This window comes from Mangifera indica, chromosome 6 (assembly GCF_011075055.1).
Source record: "Mangifera indica cultivar Alphonso chromosome 6, CATAS_Mindica_2.1, whole genome shotgun sequence".
Lineage (NCBI taxonomy): Eukaryota > Viridiplantae > Streptophyta > Magnoliopsida > Sapindales > Anacardiaceae > Mangifera > Mangifera indica.
The window spans coordinates 798,546-818,714 of record NC_058142.1 but is presented as its reverse complement, the minus strand read 5'-3'; the positions used below and the strand labels follow the sequence as shown (position 1 = coordinate 818,714).

The window sequence follows — 20,169 nt, the reverse complement described above, 5'->3', positions numbered from 1 at the left end:
GAATAATTAAATAGATTATAACCAGAAAAGAAATTGAAATTCGTTTTGTAGTTCTTCTTTTTCACAGTCAACTCTTTCAACGATGGCTATATTAGGGCCCAAATGAAGGCCCAATATGAACCCATTGGATTATATTTGGGCTAACAACTGGACCAGTAGGTCCATGCCATCCATTAGAAAAATCTATTTCACTTTTCAGAATGCGATGTAAATGTGCAACGTTGTATTATGATGAAATATGAACATTAACATTTTGTTTAATATATGCTCTTTACTTGGTCTACCCCACACTCGAATTTGATTTGAGTTATTTGAACTCAAATTGAATCAGTCAAGTTTGAGTTAAAAATTGAATTTATTTTCATAAAATGAATCTAGTTTGGGTAGATTTAAATATATGAATTCAAATCAATATGTATTGAATTAAAAGTAAATTTATTTTTTATTTGAGTTCGAGTTTCATCTTGCCAATTTTGAGCAAATCTCAAGATGACTCTTTTGGATTCGAACTAATATCAAACTAAGCTTTGTTTGAATTCAATTTGGATTGATTATAATTTTATCCATAACTTAGGATAGATTTGATTAGAATTAAGATAAGTTTAAGACCGGCTCAAATTCAAATTAAATTTATAATATCTAACTTAAACTTGAGCTTATCTGAGCTAATGTATAGTATAATCGGATTAGTTATACAGGAATGCAAATATTATTAAAAGTTTGAAAATAATATTACAAGCAGAATGGAGAAGGTAAAAATCAGATGTGCTGAGTTAGAAGCTACGACTCAAAATCAACTGATTCTGTATAAAATCCATCCCTTAGTACTCGGATCAGATACCTGGGCAGCGAAAGAAGCAAAACTATTTTTTTATTGTAAGAATACTAAATACTTGTAGTAACGAGAAAGATTATAAAAGAAAACACTTTTGAGATTCTTTAATTTTATTCTCATTCAACTCTCCACTTTACTCATCTTGACTACTTTTCTCACCATCTTCTTCACCTTTCAATTCATAACTTGAATCACAGATTTTCAAATTCTAATTCTTTCTCCACCCTTCAGCTTCTTGAACAACATCCCCATGTCAAATTCTCAATCTTCATGTCCCTGTTCTTACAATTTTTGTTTCCTAATCATTCTAGTAATCTTCCAATTTCTGAAAATCACCACAACGGCACAAGCAAGCCTCTGCAGAACCGCCTGCGGAGACATCCCAATTAACTACCCTTTCGGCATCGACGACGGCTGCGGAAGCCCTTATTATAGACACATGCTCGTGTGCTCGGACTACGGCAAGCTCGAGCTCCGAACGCCCTCCGGGAGATACCCAGTTCACAGCATAAGCTACTCGGACCATCACATTCTTCTTAACGATCCATTCATGTGGCATTGTCAAGATGGCGATAACTTTCGTCCCACCAGACCCTTCAGTCTCGACACAAGCACGCATTTCTCACTTTCCCCTCAAAACGACTATCTCTTCTTCAACTGTAGCGAATCCAACGTGATCATCGAGCCGAAGCCGATCTTTTGTGAACGTTTCCCTGAACGTTGTGATTCATCGTGCGATAGTTCGAGTTATCTTTGCAGGCACTTACCTGAATGTGCCTCGGCTTTGCATGGTTCTTCTTGCTGCGCTTATTATCCGAAAGCTACCGAGTCTTTGAGGTTGATGCTCAAGTATTGCGCTTCTTATACGAGTGTTTATTGGAGAAATATTGGAAGTAATCCGCCTTATGATCAGGTTCCGGAGTATGGAATTCGAGTGGATTTTGATATTCCGGTGACCACTCGTTGCTCGCAGTGCCAGGATATGACCAAGGGCGGTGGAACTTGCGGATTTGACACGGAAACACAGAATTTCCTGTGTTTATGTGGGAAAGGAAATGTCACTACTTACTGTAAAGGTTGGAAAATATTTCCATCTGTTCATGTTAATCAAATTAATAGTAGGGCTGGCTCTGAACGAGTTGGCTGGGTCTCGAATGCAGATTCAATTCGGTTGAGCTTGAATTGAGTTTGTATGGATTGAGTTAGAGTTTTAGGCTTGTTTGGTAACTAAGTCAAACTCAGGTATTTAGCTTGATTTAATTTGTGAGTCAATCATTTGACTCAAATTAGTTTGAGTTTGACTCATTACTTCAATCATACTTAGTCGAATTAATGATTATCAAAACAACATTATTTTATGTATTATGAAAACAAATGAGAAAAACAATGTTGTTTTAAGTATCGAAACTCGAGTAAAAAACTTAAGTTTCAAACTTCCCTACCGAGTCTAGCTTAAGCTTCCTTTTAGTATAGCTCAATGAATTCAAACCATCTATTCATCAATTTTAGTCGAACTCGACCCAATTTATGTTTAAGTTTGACTCAGATCATATCCAGACTTAATTAATAATTTTTAACTATCACTTAATTATATGGTTATAATTTTGCAGATCATGCTCTTTCAAAGCATAGTAACTCCGGAGTGATTGCAGGTATGTATATTGATATGAAGATGAAATATAGGTAGACTGAAAGATTAAATAGTGAATTTGCTTTGAATAATTTTTGCAGGGACGGTGAGTGGAGTTTCAGCTGCTGGGGTTGTAGCCATTGGAGCTGGTGTTTGGTACTTGAAGAAAGTGAGAGCAAAAGCACCAGTAACATGTGGTGTTCAAAGCAATGAGAATAGGCTTTTCTAAAATCAAACACCTGAACATCTTCTTTATTCTGCTTTTTGTTATTCTTTGAATTGCTTTTTTGTTTTTTCACTTTAACATTTCTCCTTTAATGTTTCTTTGTTTATACACAATGTTGAGAAAGCCCCCCACTTCTGTATGAATCTTTATTAATCATGTTACTTTTATTTTTCTTCCCAATTAGTTCTTCTATATTCCAATGCTCCTCCGGTTGAACTTGTCAGTTTAAAACAGACTCTAGCTCTTTTTAGCAATTCCTACTCGCCTTGACTAGTGTGACACATGATCCATTTAGCTCTTCCTGGAAGCTTGAAACAAGTTCTATCTACATTAAACTTTGGTTCGACTCTTTTTAACTAGCCTAAGACAGGATCCACCTAGGTTAAACTTGAGTATAACTCTTCTTGACTGGCCAGAATCATGGTCTGGGTTTTAACCCAATGGTCTAGCTTTTTACGTTATCCCATTATACTAAAACGAGTCTTGAAATTGGGTCCATTTGGATTTTGATCCATGAATTCGACTTTCTTCAACTCAGCCCCCCCAGTGGGAGTTATATATTCCAAAATTTTGACAGTTCGCTCTTTATTGTTCTTAGTAATTTATTTCATAGCAATGCACCAAAACCAGCAGTACGAATTAACTGCAAGATTGAGTGTCCTTCTGCCATACATCAAGCGTCTTGCACTTCCTCAAAAACGAAAGTACATGAGCAGAGAAATTTACAAGAAAGATTAAAAAGGAAAGAACTCATTACATATATATAAATATAGCAAAAGCTTTGAATATTTAAGGATCAAAGATATCAACATGCATTCCAAACAACACATTGCAGAGGGCCTGCACTAGCTGTTAAAGCAGGAACCATGGCTCCTGATGCAGCAATAAAAGATTGAGCTTTGAAGTAATTTGGCGCACAACTTCCATATCCTGATGGAACAAAATAAGCTCCATTCAGAAACACATCTCCAGAACTCCTCCATTTCCAATTTTTCCAGCCATTTTTAACCTCTCTCTTTGTAACCTGTTATTCAAGACAAATACAGTTATAAATATATCCAAATATTAATTATATTAATACCGAAATGAAGGTTAAAAGATGTTATACATGTTTACCTCTTTGGCGTTGGGATTATTTGGAGCCACAAAGTAATTGCCTTCACTCAGAATGGTTGGATCAGCACTGCCACCGATTGCATACATTTTCCACTCATCATATCTGTTGTTTGCAACGTGAGCATAGCCAAACCTCACCCTGCATGCAATAAAAACTCTTTCAGATTTAGTTAATATAAATTACGTCAATTAACCTATTGGGATTTGTTGGCTTGTATCATATCAGGGGGAAAAGGGGTTAAGTATGAATTTATAATACGAGAAAAAATCTCACTCTTTGAGGTAGTTTTTAGAGTGAGAGAATTTTGATAACATTTAACAATAGTATCAAATTTTCATTATAACAACTTTATCTAAGGTCTAATAAAACTATTGATTTAAGTGAAGATCTAACTAGTAATTATTCTTTTAGATGATAGATTGTTAGATTGTCTCACATTTATTAAGAAATACACTAGTATCTATAAGAAAAAATCTTACGTCTTAAGCTAAGTTTTAGGATAGATAACTAGTTATAAGAAATATCATACCGATAATAGGTTGTTTGATTATTCCACATTTATTAGAAAATCTTAATTAGATTTTGGGGTGAGTGGCTAGTTGTGAGAAGTGTTAAACCGATTACAAGTTATTGGGTTGCCTCATATCTATTAAAAAAACCTTAAATTAGTTTTACGTATATAATTGATTATAAAAAGTGTCAAACTATGTTGTTAAGTTGTCTCACGTCTATTAGAAAATGGGCTAATATTGTAAGCCTCACACCTTGAGCTATCGATTGGGACGGGAGAGGCCAATAACTCCTACAAGGATTTAATAATCAAGATTAGATTAATTTTCAATTTTCCTCACCTGGGCATCCTCTCAATAAGTCCCTCCCCAAAACGGTTGAAGATTACTGTAACTTTCATCACTTTATCTGAGGTGAACTCATCGTTGTGTCCAAGCAGCATCACCTGTAAATTAATACTGCTACTTGATTAATCAGAGTCACATACAAAACCATTAATGGATCCTCATAATAAAGTCAACCTACTTTGTCATGTTGAGAGAAGTAATTGTTAGAGATGGTGATTGCAGTTGAAGCATGAATGACATCGATTAGGCCATCAAAACAACGAGCAAGAAAACAATGGTCAATCCAGATATTTGAAGAAGCAAAGACAGCAATTGCGTCGCCGTCCGAGCCACCTCGAAGCCCGACATGTGTAGTATTACTCCTAACACGGCCAGCTTTCCCTGGCTTACAATCATGGATGCCGATTCCATGAATAATCACATGGCTAACATCTTGTATAGTTATGCATGGTCCATTAGCAATCTCCACTTTAACTCCTCTCCCGTCAATGGTCTTATAACTATTCATTATAAGCTCATTTTTAAGCTGAATAACCATGTCCTTGGCAAAAATAACCCAAAGCGCTTCTGTTTGGATAACGCCATACCTCAGGGTTCCAGGTTTAGGGTTCACAGGATCATCAGCACTACTAGTAACTACATAAATTGTGCCATATTTTCCTCCAACGGCACCTTTTCCAAACCCCACCGCACAATCAGCCAAAGCTTGACGATTAGTCGCCCAATCAGATTTCCAACGCCGGCATGAGTCTATTACATTCATGACAACCTTCTTAGGATATCCCTCCAGTGAATATGCATTTGAAGTTGAAGCAAAGGTTATGATCAAAATACAAGGAAGAAACAAAAAGAGGGTGGCTGATCTAGAGGCCATATCAAAGCTTGAAGTTTGAGATACATAAAGTAAAAAGAAGACTTAGTTAATATATAAGAAATGAGAAGCTGGTGCACACGATTTAGTGCTTAATTCTGCTATCGTAAGTTGTTTGGTAAGATTTTGGTGCTACACAAAACGTGGTTGCACGTACGAGATAATTAAGCATTTGGCTCATTGACATTGTATATAGATTTAGGGTAAAGTCATAAAATATTTAGCACTTCATATTGCATAGTTTTCCAAATATATATTCAATGGATTAGGATATGCACATGGCCGGTGGGAATAGAGAAAATGTTCAGAAGAATGTTAGATAGTACAGTGGACTTCAATAATTTAAAAGTTTTGACTCGGAAGTTCTTATAATCTATAGTTTTTTTTTTTTTTAATTTCCGAAAGACATACAACATTTTCCTTCTTCTTTTCAACATTTAAAAATATTTTATATATTACAAATGTCACTCATTTGAACATTAAAGAAAGTACTATTAAAACTGATACTTTTTAGAGATTATTAAAAGAAAAAAAAAACATGATGTTAAACTAAAATTGAATTAGTTAATAAATATTTGATATCATCTATAAATGAATTCTAAAAACATGTGAAATCGATAAAATAAATATTCACATTTAAATCAATATAAATAGTAAATAGAAAGAATATAAAATTTATCGTAATTAACCTAAAACAAAGTTATGTTTATCAAAATTAATATTATTTTAATATCTCAAACCAGTGTATTGCAGCTTATATGAAATGGTCACAAATTCCAACAATTTTATTCATAGATAAAATGAGGTCTAAATTGTTTATTACCCACTGTTTGCTAGCATTTTTTAATGAAATATGTTATGTTTTTTAGGCTGAAATGGCAACTTTAAATCTCAACCAATACTAATTTTGTACTATTATTAATGCTAGCAAACACAGTGTTTTTGGTTTGCTTCTAATGACAGGCCACAAATTAGTGTTTTTTGTTAGTGTACAGTTTTTTAAATACTATATTTTTCTTATAAAATAACTTGGCAGTATTAATTTCCTATTTCTTAGAGTTAATGCAAAAATAACATATCAACTTGATGAGAAGTTACAAACTAATACTTAATTGTGTATACAGTAATATTACATCTGCATGAATTAATATAAAATGGAAGAATTGAACAAATATTGACAAGTCATGAGAGATATCGATGACTTGCCTTTATTACTAGGCACACACACTAATTAAAACCATGAACAAATCGATTAACCAGTTTTACTGCTCTAAATCCAGCCTGAGCTCGATCCAGAAATGTACATGGAGCACCATATCTACGAATAATTGCACATTCCATACGTGCATGTTTTCCCTTTTTTGCACTTCTTGTTGCAGCCTCCACAGTGCTTGGTGTTGAACATCGTATTCACACACTGCCCTTTGCAGCAAGTCTCCGAGAACTTACACTTCTTCCCGCACATGCCGCAATTGAGCTCGTCTGTCATCACGTTTACACATTTCTTCTTGCAGCAGTACGGCCCCGGGCTCCCCTTGGCGCGGCAAACTGTAGGGTATTTGTCACATGTCTTTGTTTGAAGCCGAGGCGACTTCCCATTGGAAGCCAGAAAGCGGCCTGCAACACGTAATGAAGTTGTCAACTCTTCCTCCTCGACATTCAATCTTTCTTCTTCTGATAGTGTTGCAGCGTCAATGAGATCAGGAATTGTGATTGTGGCCATGAGCGTGGCCAACAGAAGCAACGAGATGAGCTTGAGGGAATTCATAATGAATAATGCTGAGTGTTTTGGATGTGGGGAAGAATGGAGGATTGGTGAAGTATTTATAGTGAGATAAAAGAGCTGCTCTAGCAAGGCAACTGCATGGGAATCGAGTTTAAGACTTTCAGAGGGTGTGGATTGTTAGTGGAGTGGTCAAATTCAAATGGCTAAAGAAAATTGAAGTAAACAAAGTTAGGCCACAGGGAGAAATATTATAGTATAAATTAGGTAAAATTAGGGAAGAAATTGAAATTATATCCTCTTGCTAGCAATTCTCTTTCATTTGAATTAGCTGAAAATTTTTGAAAAAAATTAATTTAAACAAAATGATCGTCAATTCTAATAAAATCTAGATAATTTTTCTCAGAAATTTGTAATATTAATGTAGAAATTAAAATATTAAGAACAAATACAAGGAAAGAGATGGCAACTTGCAAGTAGCGACAATGAACTTTTTGTGTGGAAGCAACTTATGATAGAATGGTATTGTAGCGCATGGTCAACAAGATTGTCCACGAGATTGAAATTTAAAACTCGTAAAGAATTCAGCTATAATATTAAAGTACTATATACAAGGAATTTTGTTTTCCTTCAATATAAAAATTCTATGGTTTGACTGCTCTATAAAACGTCAGCTCTCGGGTTCCGATTAAGCTCTTGAATTGCCCTTTCACTTGTTATGAAAACCGTTAAGAAAGCACTTTCATCGATTCTATGATTTGACTTCTATTTTTGTAGGCAAGATTGACCATATTTTATGTAAATGCTTTATTTAACCACGTTGTCTAGGTCAGAGACGAATCACGTTTCTTATTCCATTTTAAGTATGACTAATGACATTTATAAACATTAATAATTAATTGTTAGTTAATTGAAGAACCATGTAAACTTTAGTCCAACTAAAAATTAACTATTTATTCTTTAAAGATTACATATTTTTTAACGTTGAAGTAAGCTTGCAAAACTCTTTAATGATCACACTCCCATGACGTCCTCATCTAGAGATAATAATTTTTCAAAATAATTTTTTATTAATTTATTAAATTGAAATAAAATAATTATTCCATCTCTATGTGAAATGGATTAGGATATTAATCTGAATAAATTTAGTGGATTATACAAAAGGAGGGCTTGGGTTAGAATCCCTCAAAGAGCCAAAAAAATTTACTTCTATGTAATAATTATATATATGTACTCTATCGAAAATTTGTTTATATAATGATTGTATATACTTTGTTGGAATATTTTCTCGCACGTAAATAAAACAACTATATGTACTTAATTATTAATAATATTATATAATTATATATTAAGATGTAATTTAACGACGTAATGCATGGAAAAGCCATAAATCAAAGAGTAACGTATGGTTTTTCCATCAATCAACCCTAAACACACATACACACACTACTTATTATATATATAATAAATCATGCATGTTAATTTGCTAAATAATTAACTATATAGAGGCCAAGGACTTGGCAGACTAGGCGTAGTTGCACAATCCATAAGCACAGGAACCTCCCTTCTTGCACTGGTTGTTGCATTTGCCGCAGTGATTCTCATTGAAAGAAGGATTTACACACACTCCTTGGCAGCACATTTCTGAGTAGTTGCATTTCTTCCCACACTTCCCACGGTTGAGTTTGTCTGTCAGCACATTGACACATTGCTTGTTGCAGCAGTGAGGCCCCAGACTGCCCTTGCTTTGGCAAACAATCGGGTACTTCTCACAAGTCATCGCAGCCCGCGGAGGCGTATAAGCCTGCAGCAGGAATTCCTTTCGACAATTTAAGTTGATTTGTGTTTAGATTATCTAGCTAGTCGTTGCATACCACTCACTTTTTTAGTATAGCCTTCCTATATTTTCTAAGGGTAAATATGACCTTACAACTATTTGAATAATACGTCATCTATTTATTTATTTATTTATATGCTTTCAGGGTTTAAGGTGATTAATTTATCTTTTTAAAATACAGATGTTCATACTTTATAATGGACTGCATACGAAAGGACAGAGACGTGGAAAATATGTAATGTCGTCAGCTCTTAGCAGGGATAGGCAGGCTTTGTTTACTTGATCAACGGAAAGAACACAGACCACGACGTTGCCTATTAAGTTTGAATCAGTTACAGAAGCACTAAACTTTCGAGATGACAACTTCTTGCTTTTACGTCTTTATTAAGAACTTTGCCTCGATATTTTCCTTAGTCAGAATATTTGGGCAGTGTTTGGCTATCCTGCATATTGCACTCTTCATCACACCTCATGAGCTAATTAACCATAAGATATAGATTTTATTGTGCTTACCAATGTTTTTGGTCCGGATTGGATCTTGATCCGATTAAAGAACAAGTTTATGAGTCGACCGATTCACCAAATCAATGATATAAGTATAATATAATTAAAATTTAAAATGGTTTATTAAATATTTTCTATCTAATAGTTTTATGCCTCCCAACATGTTGTAGGAGATAGTTGAACAAATTTTTAGCTTTATCTAGATAATTAATTCCAAAGTCAAAGAGAATGACTAATTAAGAGATTTAACCTTACTAAAAATATAAAATTAAAATTATAAGATTGCATGAATTTAAAGGGAAATTGAGTACTACCACTTTATTAACTATTTTATTTTTTTCTTCGGCAGGGTGAAGCAAGCTTGATTCTATGCACCTTCCCCAAGCACACATGTTCAGTTTGACCTAAGTTACTTCCCTGTTATAGCATGCCAAGAATCAAGGGATTTATGAATAATAAGTAGAAAGATCTAAACAAGCATAATGTCCATATGGTAAGAAGACTCCAAATTGCAACGAGAAATCTCATCAACCTGTAAATTCAACGTCACTAAAATTATTGAAGTGAAAAAAAAAGGCTTTACACTGTTGTAATTTTGAAATCAATCAAAACTTTTTACATCCTTTGCAGGGAAGATTATAAACAGCATTACAACTTAATTAATTTAGGTCATCCGTAGTTAATAAACAACCTTGATGCTCTTTCCTTGCTTTAATGTGTTAATTCAAAACTCAACGTACATTTGCAAGTTTATCATAAAACCGGCAATATATAAGATTTCACATAATTGCACATCCCATAAACACAGTACTCTCCCTTCTTGCACTTCTTATTGCAACCACCACAATTTCTCTTGCCAAATGAAGCATTCACGCATTGCCCTTTGCAGCAAATTTCTGTATACTTGCTCTTGTACCCGCACATTCCACAGTTCAATTTATCTGTCTTCACATTAACACATCTTCTTTTGCAGCAGTCTGGCCCTCGACTGCTCTTCATCTGTTGACACAATCTTGGAAACTTATCATAAGTCATATTTGTTGCCATTTTTCTGGTGTGCCAACAACCGGTTCACTCCTCTCAAAACTGAATGCACATAGTTTAATGTCAATATATTTAAACACGGTGTGGAGCTCAAAGACAAATCACATTTCTTATTCCAGTTTAAGTATGGTTACTGACATTTATAATCATTGATTTTTACTTGTTAGAAAATATAAGAATCATGTAAACATTGGTCGAACTAAAAATTAACCATATTATCAAAATTTTATCATTTCAAGATTACATATTTTTAACATTGAAATAAGCCTGTAAAATTCTTCCTTGGTCACACCTACGAGACGACACTAACAAAACAATAAGTCACAAGTATAATGACCAAACAAGTAGAAAAACAATAACTTTTTATCAAATTAAGACATAATAACTACTCCATTTTTACACGAAACATAATATGAAATTAATTCCTATAAATTTAGTAGATTATACAAAGGTAGGGGTGGAATACAAATCTCTTAGGAGGTGTTTGGTTACCAATAATCAAATATTATCTTGGTTTTATTACTTATATTATTTTATTTGATTTATAGATAATAAAATATTAGAGTAATATTATATTATTAATAGTGATGTAACTGATAATATAAATAAAATAACACTTTTATTTTAGGTATTAAAATATTATCAAACTAATTTTAATTTTATAATAATTATATTATTGACTTATTAATTTTTTAGGATAAAAATATCTTTATTTTCAATTAATATAACAAGTAATATAAAAAATAACAAGTTTAAGGTTGTTTAAGAAAGTTGAACAGAGAGGTAGATCATACATAGGGGAAATCTTTATGGGAAACGGATGAAAGAGTTTAATATCTGTAATGGATTGTCGTTATCCATTTATGTGCAAGTAAAGAGAAGTTAGGGTGAGAATTGATGAGCTAGAATTCGAAAATGAGAAAGAAAATTGAGGAAAGGAGAAGAAACCAATTAAATACATTTACGGTGTGTGTGTGTGTATATATTAACTTTGAATCAGTTCTTTATTTGGAGATAACAACTTCTTGCTTTCACGTCTTTATAAAGGAATATGCCTTAACATATTCCCTAGTTAGAATATTTGGGCAGTGCTTGGCTATCCTGCATATTGCACCCTTCATCACGCTTCATGTGCTATTTAACCCTAAACCTAACTACACTCATTTTGATATAGATTATAATCGTGTTTAGTGATTATAAATATTTTTAGATTTAAACTGAATTTTAACCCAATTAAAGGATTTAATCGGGTTTATTAAATATATTTATTAGATATTATTAAACAATAAATATTTTCAACTTAACAGTGTTTATAATTTTTTATAAAAATTGAACAAATATAGTATTAGAATTAAGCTTGTGATTTTATATTTGTATTCATATTGAACATATTGGATACTTGATTCCAAAATCATAGAGAATGACTAAGAGATTTGTGCTTACTAAAAAAATATATAATAAAAGTTAAATAATTGCATGAGTTTGAAGGGAAATTGAGTACTACTTCATTAAGAAGCAAACAACTTGATTCTATGCACCTTCCCAAAGCACACATGTTCAGTTTGACGTAAGTTACTTCTCTGTTATATTATGCCACGAATCAAGGGAGTTATTAATAAAAAGCAGAAAGATCTATACAAGCATAATGTTATATAGTAAGAAGCCTCCAAAGTGTGACGAGAAATCTTACCAACGCATAAAGTCAAAATTACTCAAATTATTGACGCAGAACAATAGCGTTCCACCATTGTTTGTAATTTTGAAATAGATCAAGACTCTTTACATCCCTTGCAGGGAAGATTATAAACAGCATTACAACATAAACTAGTAGTATATGTAATATATTGATCATGCATAGTTGCACATCCCATAAACACAGTACTCTCCCTTCTTGCACTTCTCATTGCACCCTCCACAATTTCTCTCGTCAAATGAAGCATTCACGCACTGCCCTTTGCAGCAAATTTCAGTATACTTGCACTTGTACCCGCACATTCCACAGTTCAATTTATCTGTCTTCACATTAACACATTTTCTCTTGCAGCAGTCTGGCCCTCGACTGCTCTTCATCTGTCGACACACTCTCGGAAACTTATCACAAGTCATATTCTGCTGCGCCAACAACCGGCTCACCCCTCTCAAAGAAGTGCTTAACTCTTCAGTGTATGCATCTGGGTTTGTAACTGTTGCTGCAACATTGACAGTGAGTAATGTTGCCGAGATAAGGGCGAAGAAGAGAGTTGAGTTTAGCAACTTCATTGCTATGATAGGACGATTTGCTAGGTTGGGCTTGAGTGTATATAGTTGAATTTGGTAAATGAATTTGCAAGTCTTGCTTTATGCGTTTGTGGTCTTGATTCATGCAAAAATCTTACAAAATACTGAATACTTCTTCCAGCGATATCCATTTGAGTAGATGTAAAGAAAAGCGACCTTCCTTTGATTTTGTATCCCGACTGTAAAGCAAAATCAATACACAATGAATCTTGGCTGCTAACTTCCTGTCGGTCAGATTGATTTGTGGCTCTAAAGAATACATCGGAGGAAGAAAATGTGATGTCAATACAAGAAAATGTCGAAGAAATAAGTTCGCCTAAACAATAATTTAACGAACAAATCATTAACTTCCTCTTTTGGTGACGTTGAAATCACAAGTGAAAGTGTAACCAAACAACAATCCAAAATTCCAACTGCAAAAATTCATTATATAAGATAAAAATTGGTGCATGCTAAACAAGTGTCAAGCCGTGACGGAATTTCAAATTTGAAAATCATATCATAAATCTTGGGTCGAACAGGTTTATAGATTTCAGAGCTTATACCTTAGGAAATAGGCTCTCACTTAGAAGACTACCCATTTATATATTAGATGGATTACTAAATCTGCACTATGAGTCTTCAACCTTTTTTCAATAATTAGGGTTAGATATGATTTGAGGTAGATCGAGTTTGCTTGTTGTTTAGATTGAATAAGTTGTATTTGAATTTAAATATGTCTAATTCGAGTTAAGGTTAAACCCTTTTTCATAACGAATTGAGTTTGAATTAAGCTCAAATAAATTTAAAATCAAGTTACTTTTTAGTTAAATTCAAACTTCAATTTTACAAATCAAGTTGACTTTAAGCTAAACAAATTTTTGTTCATCGATTTTAAATTAACCCTTGTTTAGATTCAATTTAAATTTAATTCAACCTTAATTATAATTCTGTATATATGCATATACAAATAATTTATGTATAAAATTGTTATTTAATGTATTTCTCAATGCGTATGATAAAAAGAAAATAGAAGCAATATACAAATCGTCGCAGATGGTGTTGCTGATGCGCAGCGTTTTGGCACTGTCTGTACCTGAAATGAGTGAATGAAGGGACATGAAGAATCTAGAACTTGGAGAAGACAACAGCAAGAGAGACAACAACCCTGATATCAACGAAGAAGCCATGGCCGCGTCCTCAGCCGCCACAGAAGGCGTCGCAGCGGCGGCGCTCCGTTCCGTGATCCAAAGAGTTCACCAAGCAGCCGAACGGTCGGCTCGCGGGCCGGACCGAATCCGAATCGTCGCCGTTAGCAAAACCAAGCCGGTCTCTCTTCTACGTCAAGTTTATGACGCTGGTCATAGATGCTTCGGTGAAAATTATGTTCAAGAACTCGTCGAGAAAGCTCCTCAGGTCCTTTTTTATTTGAATTAGTTTTATTTGATTATAGAAAGAGATAATACTTTTAAAGGTCACTGGTTGGTCAAAGTCTTTAATTTTATTGAGGTTTCAGATGATAGGAAACAAAAATTTGATGTTTCGTTTTTGTGCTTATTATTGTGAAGGATAGATTTTGACTTGGTTACTTGGTTTTGAATGGATTTTGAACCTGCAGCTTCCAGATGATATAGAGTGGCATTTTATTGGGAATTTACAGAGCAATAAAGTGAAAGCTTTACTGAGTAATGAACTCTTTGATTATTTTCATTTGCATTTTTTTGTCTTTGATTGCTAGAGGATGACATTTGATGTCTGATTTGTATATAATTCATCATTTCTCGTGCAGCTGGTGTGCCGAACCTTGCAATGGTAGAAACTGTGGATGACAAGAAAGTAAGAACTTTTGCCAAGTATTGTTTTGTCATGTGACTCAGTTTGCTGTCCTTTTATGTGCTTTATTTATTTATTTTTGGGTTTAATTTTAGGAGATTTGAGTATGATGTACTGATAATTATTGACTGGTTCACTGAGTTGAGTACCCTTATAAGGAGAAGCTCTCTGGATGGCCTTGACAAGTCTCATTTTGTTTGATTTCACAAATTTTTTTTTTCTCTGCAGATTGCTGATCGTCTTGATCGTATGGTTGCAAGCATGGAAAGAAAGCCATTAAAAGTCTTTATCCAAGTGAATACCAGTGGAGAAGAATGTAAGTTGATTAGTTTTTGTTACCACATTGTTGTTACAAAATTTCCAATATTGTCAGTTGCATGGGAAGTTTAATGCTCTAAACTGCACTTTTAGCTATAGATTTTTCCCAATCAAGGTCTTCTCTTTTAATCTAGTTTGGAACTTGTTCTTGGGCCATAGGTTGTCCTCAGTGTTGATTTCAAATAAATTCCTGTTCTCCAATCGGACATCCAATATCCCATATCCGCCTAGTTCAGTTAGTTGTTGATGTAGTTACCGATCAAAGTACAAAAGTGTTTCATCTTGTCTTGTAGTGCATAAGGTGCATGCCCTTCATGCCCACTTATTTGTAAAATTCCTTTGGAATTTGAAAATTTTAAAAGAAAACCCTGATTCTGCTATTGTCTTCATTACAGTGCGAAGCATATCAGCTGTGCATTTTGTGACTTACTTTATTCACTATAATCTTGATTTCGTTTTCATAAGTATCTTTTCATCTTAAGAATTTTGAAGGGTCAAGTGTGTTTTGTGTGCTGCTTGGTAACAGTACTGAATTCATTTTTGGTATCTGCTCTGTTGCAGCAAAATCTGGTGTTGAGCCCGCAGGGTGTGTGGAACTTGCACAACATGTTAGTCAAAGCTGCCCAAACCTTGAGTTTTGTGGCCTTATGACAATTGGGATGCTAGATTATACATCAACCCCAGAGAACTTCAAGGTTATAGTCTAATTTCTTTTTACACTCTCTCTCTTTTATCCATATGCCTTGCATACAATGGAAAAACAGCAGAAGTTCCAACATACGGTTGTATTCTGTAATCAGACATTAGCACAGTGTAGAAGTGAGGTTTGCAAGGCAATTGGAATGCCAGAAGAACAATGTGAACTTTCAATGGGCATGTCTGGTGACTTCGAGCTAGCGGTAAGGAAGACTTTTAGCTTAAACAAATAATTTTGTTACTCTCTCATCCATTATGTCACAAAATCATCTTTGGAACAAAAATATTTGCATGTTTGATTTGCTATGCTTATTCAAGAGTTACAGAACTAATAACAAAAGTTGCTGCTTTTGCAGATTGAAATGGGCAGTAACAATGTTAGAATTGGGTCTACGATATTTGGAGCAAGGGAATATCCAAAGAAGAATTAAATCTGTGCTGAATTCTATCTTTGCCCACGACATTATTGGCGTTTTTATGTACCCCTCTTTAATGCGTTGATAATTTATCAGATTTATCATAATTTTACGCTATTTGATTCTTGATATGAGAATGACCATCTGTACTTTGATTTGCATACGTTCTCTCTAGTTATACCATACACTTGAGATGGACCAAATTCATCTAGGAGCCTTTGCTACTCTTAATCATTGATTTGAAACATGGACCGGATAGGACCAACTGATTCAACTTGTTCGAGTAAGACCTGGTGGCCAATCTAGTTTGGATAAGCGGAGTTTGGGATTGAAATTGGACCATTGTGACTCACTGGTCTGGTTGCAAGTCACATTAAACCACTATGGTGACATAAGGGTAAAATATTGCTTGAGTTATAGGCTTATAGCAATCAGTCCAGAAAATTTCGGAATGGATTCTTTATTGGGTCAATCCCAACCACATTTTGGGCCTAAGATCATGATTAGATCTAAAATACGAAATATGAAACTTTGGATCTCACAAAAAGAAAAATTATGGATTTATATTATAATATTTGAATGATTTGTGTTCTAATTGCAACATTTATTTCACTCATATTATTAGTATTAAATTTTATCATATCTTTAAGTTGTAATTACATTTGTAATATTCACATTATACAAGTTTTGATATAAGTGATAATATTTATCATCATTACTCTATGTTGCAATCACATTACAGTGTTCACCTGGTTTTGAGTTTAAGTTTATCATATTTCCTAATTGCATTGTAGTGTTTGTCCGATATAGGGTTGGACCGTCCATTATTGTGTGTTTCAATTGTAATTCCATTGCATAAGTGTTCATCCGATGTGAGGTTGGAGTTCATCATGTCACCTAATTACAATTACATGGTAGTGTTTGCTCAATGTGGTGTGACTGTTGCAGTGTTCCTGGATGTGGTGAGGCTTACCGCCCTGTAATATAAAAGCTATATGTCGTATCTTCCGAAACATTAAGCATTATGTTATTACATTGTCTTCTCCACACTGGCAGCGTTACCAGAGAGCAGAGGAGGTTTCTTAACAGTTGACAAATGCTATAAAGTTGAATGTAAACACCAAACTGGAATCGGAATTTTGACTTCAGCTTTGAGTTATGAGGAAGCTCAAACCATCATTCTTCACTTCCCATCCTATTAAGTCACTTGTCAACATCCTCTCTTCTCAAAACGCTAACCCTGAAGTCAATTTAAGCAGCTCTTCCACTTTCATCACTCTCCTAAAATCTTGCATTTCTTTAAACCTCTTTACATTAGGTCTCTCATTACACCAGCAAGTTTTCGTTAATGGTTTATCTTTAGATCCTTATATTTCCTCCTCTTTGATCAGTTTTTACTCCAAATTTGGTCGAGCAAAAATCGCGCGGAGAGTGTTTGATTTAATGCCTCATAAAGACGTGTATGCTTGGACTGGAATCATTGGCTGTTACTCTCGTGCTGGGGATGTTAACATGTCGTTTTGTATGTTTAATCAAATGCGAATTAATCGGATTGAACCTAGTGCGGTAACTTTGTTAGGAATGGTATGTGGGGTGTTGGAGCTTAAACATGTGAAGTGTTTGCATTGTTGTGTTGTTTTGTATGGTTTTGAGATCAACATGTCTCTGGTTAATTCTATGATCAATGTGTACGGTAAATGCGGGAGTGTTGAGGATGCAAGGGACTTGTTTGAAAAGATGGATAAAAGGGATTTAATTTCGTGGAATTCGTTAATTTCAGGGTATGCTCAAGTTGGTAATGTTAGAGAAATATTTCGGCTTTTGTATAGAATGAGAATTGAAGGTGTGGATCCTGATCATCAGACATTTGGGTCTCTTTTGTCTGCAAATGTAACAGAGAATGATCTTGAATTGGGAAAGTTGGTCCACGGACAGACTATGAGGGCAGGGTTTCACTTGGATACACACATTGTAACTTCGCTTATAGTTATGTATATGAAATGCGGAAATGTTAATGTTGCATTTCGAATTTTCGAACAGATGCAAGAGAAGGATGTTGTTTTATGGACTGCAATGATATCTGGGCTTGTGCAGAATGATTGTGCTGACAAGGCACTTTTAATCTTCTCTGAGATGTTAAAGTCAAGAATAGAGCCATCTAATTCCACAATAGGTAGTGCTCTTTCAGCTTGTGCACAATTGGGTTCCTTGGATTTTGGGACCTCCATTCATGGATACATAATAAGACAAGAGACGACACTGGACATCCCTGCCCAAAATTCTCTTATAACCATGTATGCAAAATGTGGTCAGTTGGAGCAGAGTTGTACTGTTTTTGATCGGATGGGTGGAAGAGATTTGGTTTCATGGAATGCAATAATAGCTGGATATGCTCAGAACAACCATTTGTCAAAGGCTTTCTTCCTCTTTACTGAAATGAGGGCAACCCTTCAACAACCTAACTCAATAACAGTTCTTTCCCTCCTCCAAGCTTGTGCTTCCGTTGGGGCACTTCACCTGGGAAAGTGGGTCCACAATATTGTGGTCAGGAGTTGCCTAAGACCATGCATCTTGGTTGATACAGCTCTGGTTGACATGTACTGCAAATGTGGTGACTTAGATTCTGCTCAAAAGTGTTTTGATGTGATGACGCAACATGATGTGGTTTCATGGAGCACAATCATAGCCGGATATGGTTCACATGGCAAAGGAGAGATTGCTTTGAGGATGTATGAAGAGTTTCTACTGACTCGGTTTGAACCAAACCATGTGATGTTCCTTGCAGTTCTCTCTGCATGTAGTCATAAAGGGTTTGTCCAGCAGGGTCTGAACATATTCAAATCAATTAGTAGAGATTTTGGGTTTGAAGCTAAGCTTGAACATCATGCATGCGTCATTGATATCCTCTGTCGGGCTGGTAGGGTTGAGGAAGCATATGACTTATATAAGAGAAATTTCTCATACCCTTCAGTAGAAGTTTTAGGCATACTCCTTGATGCTTGTCGGGCCACTTGTAACATGAAACTTAGTAAAATTATTGCCAATGATGTTCTCATGTTGAGGCCTACAGATGCGGGAAACTATGTTCAACTAGCACACTGCTATGCTTCACTGGATAGATGGGAAGGAGTAGGTGAAGCATGGACCCTAATGAGGTCTCTTGGCCTGAGAAAACTCCCCGGTTGGAGTTTTATTGAACTAAATGGGGTGATAACAACTTTTTTTATGGATCATAGTTCACATCCCCAGTTTGAAGAACTAGTATTTGTATTAAAAACCTTGAATAAGTTAATGAGGAAAATGGCTATCAATTTCAACGTCAGTTAATTCATGATATATCCTTAAAAAAATTTTATGTTAGAGATTATGATTATTTAGAAACAACTCTCGATTGGGAGGCTCCTGAGAAACAGCTTCCACTGCCTACATAATTGTTATTCATTGGCACTTGCCATATAATGGGATATGGAACTTTTGGCTTCTGATCAACACTGAAAAATAACTTGTATAGTTGCAGAAAGAGTAGTATTGGTGAAGCATAGATGCTGAGTTATAGCTTATGAGTAGTGGCTTGAGAGTTGAACACAGACTGCATAATTTTTTGCTGGGAACCAGAACCCATAACAGATCACATTCTTTCTAACATCAAAAGCTGTACAAGGAATTCTGTTACATCAGAAGTTAGCTGAAATCAAGACTACATATCACAACGACCTAGTTCAAATTAAATGTGTTTTGAAATAAAGGCTGATCGGGAGAAAAATAGAGGGCAGATCAGAAAAGTCAGAGGACCCTTCCCTTGGTAATTCTTTTTATGTGAATCATTCTTGTATTCTCAACATGGTAGGGCACTAAAAGAGTACGTTTTTGCACATTACACATCTACCTCATTACTTTATACTTAATGTATCGAATCATTTATTTTGAAGTGCAGAGACTTCATTGTTGGTGTTTCACAAAGAAGAAACTGTAGCTGTACCAAATTAAATTGCAGTTCTTAGTTGCA

The 20,169-nt window shown here is 34.7% G+C and overlaps 6 protein-coding genes across 6 annotated transcripts; 3 read left to right on the top strand and 3 right to left on the bottom strand.

Annotated features, from left to right (window-relative positions):
- Nucleotides 1-941: 941 nt before the first annotated feature.
- LOC123218593 lies at nt 942-2,881 on the top strand. Its single transcript, XM_044640089.1, has 3 exons — nt 942-1,911; nt 2,446-2,487; nt 2,567-2,881. Exons 1-3 carry the CDS (start codon nt 1,086-1,088, stop codon nt 2,692-2,694), a joined length of 996 nt encoding a protein of 331 aa, XP_044496024.1. The 5' UTR covers nt 942-1,085; the 3' UTR covers nt 2,695-2,881.
- Nucleotides 2,882-3,496: 615 nt separating this feature from the next.
- Nucleotides 3,497-5,539, bottom strand: LOC123218844 (putative pectate lyase 2). Its single transcript, XM_044640497.1, has 4 exons — nt 4,844-5,539; nt 4,660-4,763; nt 3,808-3,946; nt 3,497-3,715 (listed from the first exon to the last, which is right to left on the bottom strand). The coding sequence occupies exons 1-4, from the start codon at nt 5,537-5,539 to the stop codon at nt 3,497-3,499; spliced, it is 1,158 nt and encodes a 385-aa protein (XP_044496432.1).
- Nucleotides 5,540-6,619: 1,080 nt separating this feature from the next.
- On the bottom strand, nt 6,620-7,338 carry LOC123219518 (stigma-specific STIG1-like protein 3). The gene has a single exon (XM_044641512.1). The coding sequence runs from the start codon at nt 7,302-7,304 to the stop codon at nt 6,855-6,857; it is 450 nt and encodes a 149-aa protein (XP_044497447.1). The 5' UTR covers nt 7,305-7,338; the 3' UTR covers nt 6,620-6,854.
- A 5,053-nt stretch (nt 7,339-12,391) lies between these two features.
- Nucleotides 12,392-13,240, bottom strand: LOC123219799 (stigma-specific STIG1-like protein 1). Its single transcript, XM_044641787.1, has one exon. It carries the CDS (start codon nt 12,901-12,903, stop codon nt 12,493-12,495), a length of 411 nt encoding a protein of 136 aa, XP_044497722.1. The 5' UTR covers nt 12,904-13,240; the 3' UTR covers nt 12,392-12,492.
- Nucleotides 13,241-13,921: 681 nt separating this feature from the next.
- LOC123218208 (pyridoxal phosphate homeostasis protein) lies at nt 13,922-16,374 on the top strand. The gene is made up of 7 exons (XM_044639498.1): nt 13,922-14,316; nt 14,519-14,585; nt 14,690-14,736; nt 14,962-15,049; nt 15,613-15,746; nt 15,852-15,950; nt 16,104-16,374. The coding sequence occupies exons 1-7, from the start codon at nt 14,020-14,022 to the stop codon at nt 16,176-16,178; spliced, it is 807 nt and encodes a 268-aa protein (XP_044495433.1). The 5' UTR covers nt 13,922-14,019; the 3' UTR covers nt 16,179-16,374.
- A 576-nt stretch (nt 16,375-16,950) lies between these two features.
- LOC123218516 (pentatricopeptide repeat-containing protein At4g04370) lies at nt 16,951-20,169 on the top strand. Its single transcript, XM_044639986.1, has one exon. It carries the CDS (start codon nt 17,322-17,324, stop codon nt 19,488-19,490), a length of 2,169 nt encoding a protein of 722 aa, XP_044495921.1. The 5' UTR covers nt 16,951-17,321; the 3' UTR covers nt 19,491-20,169.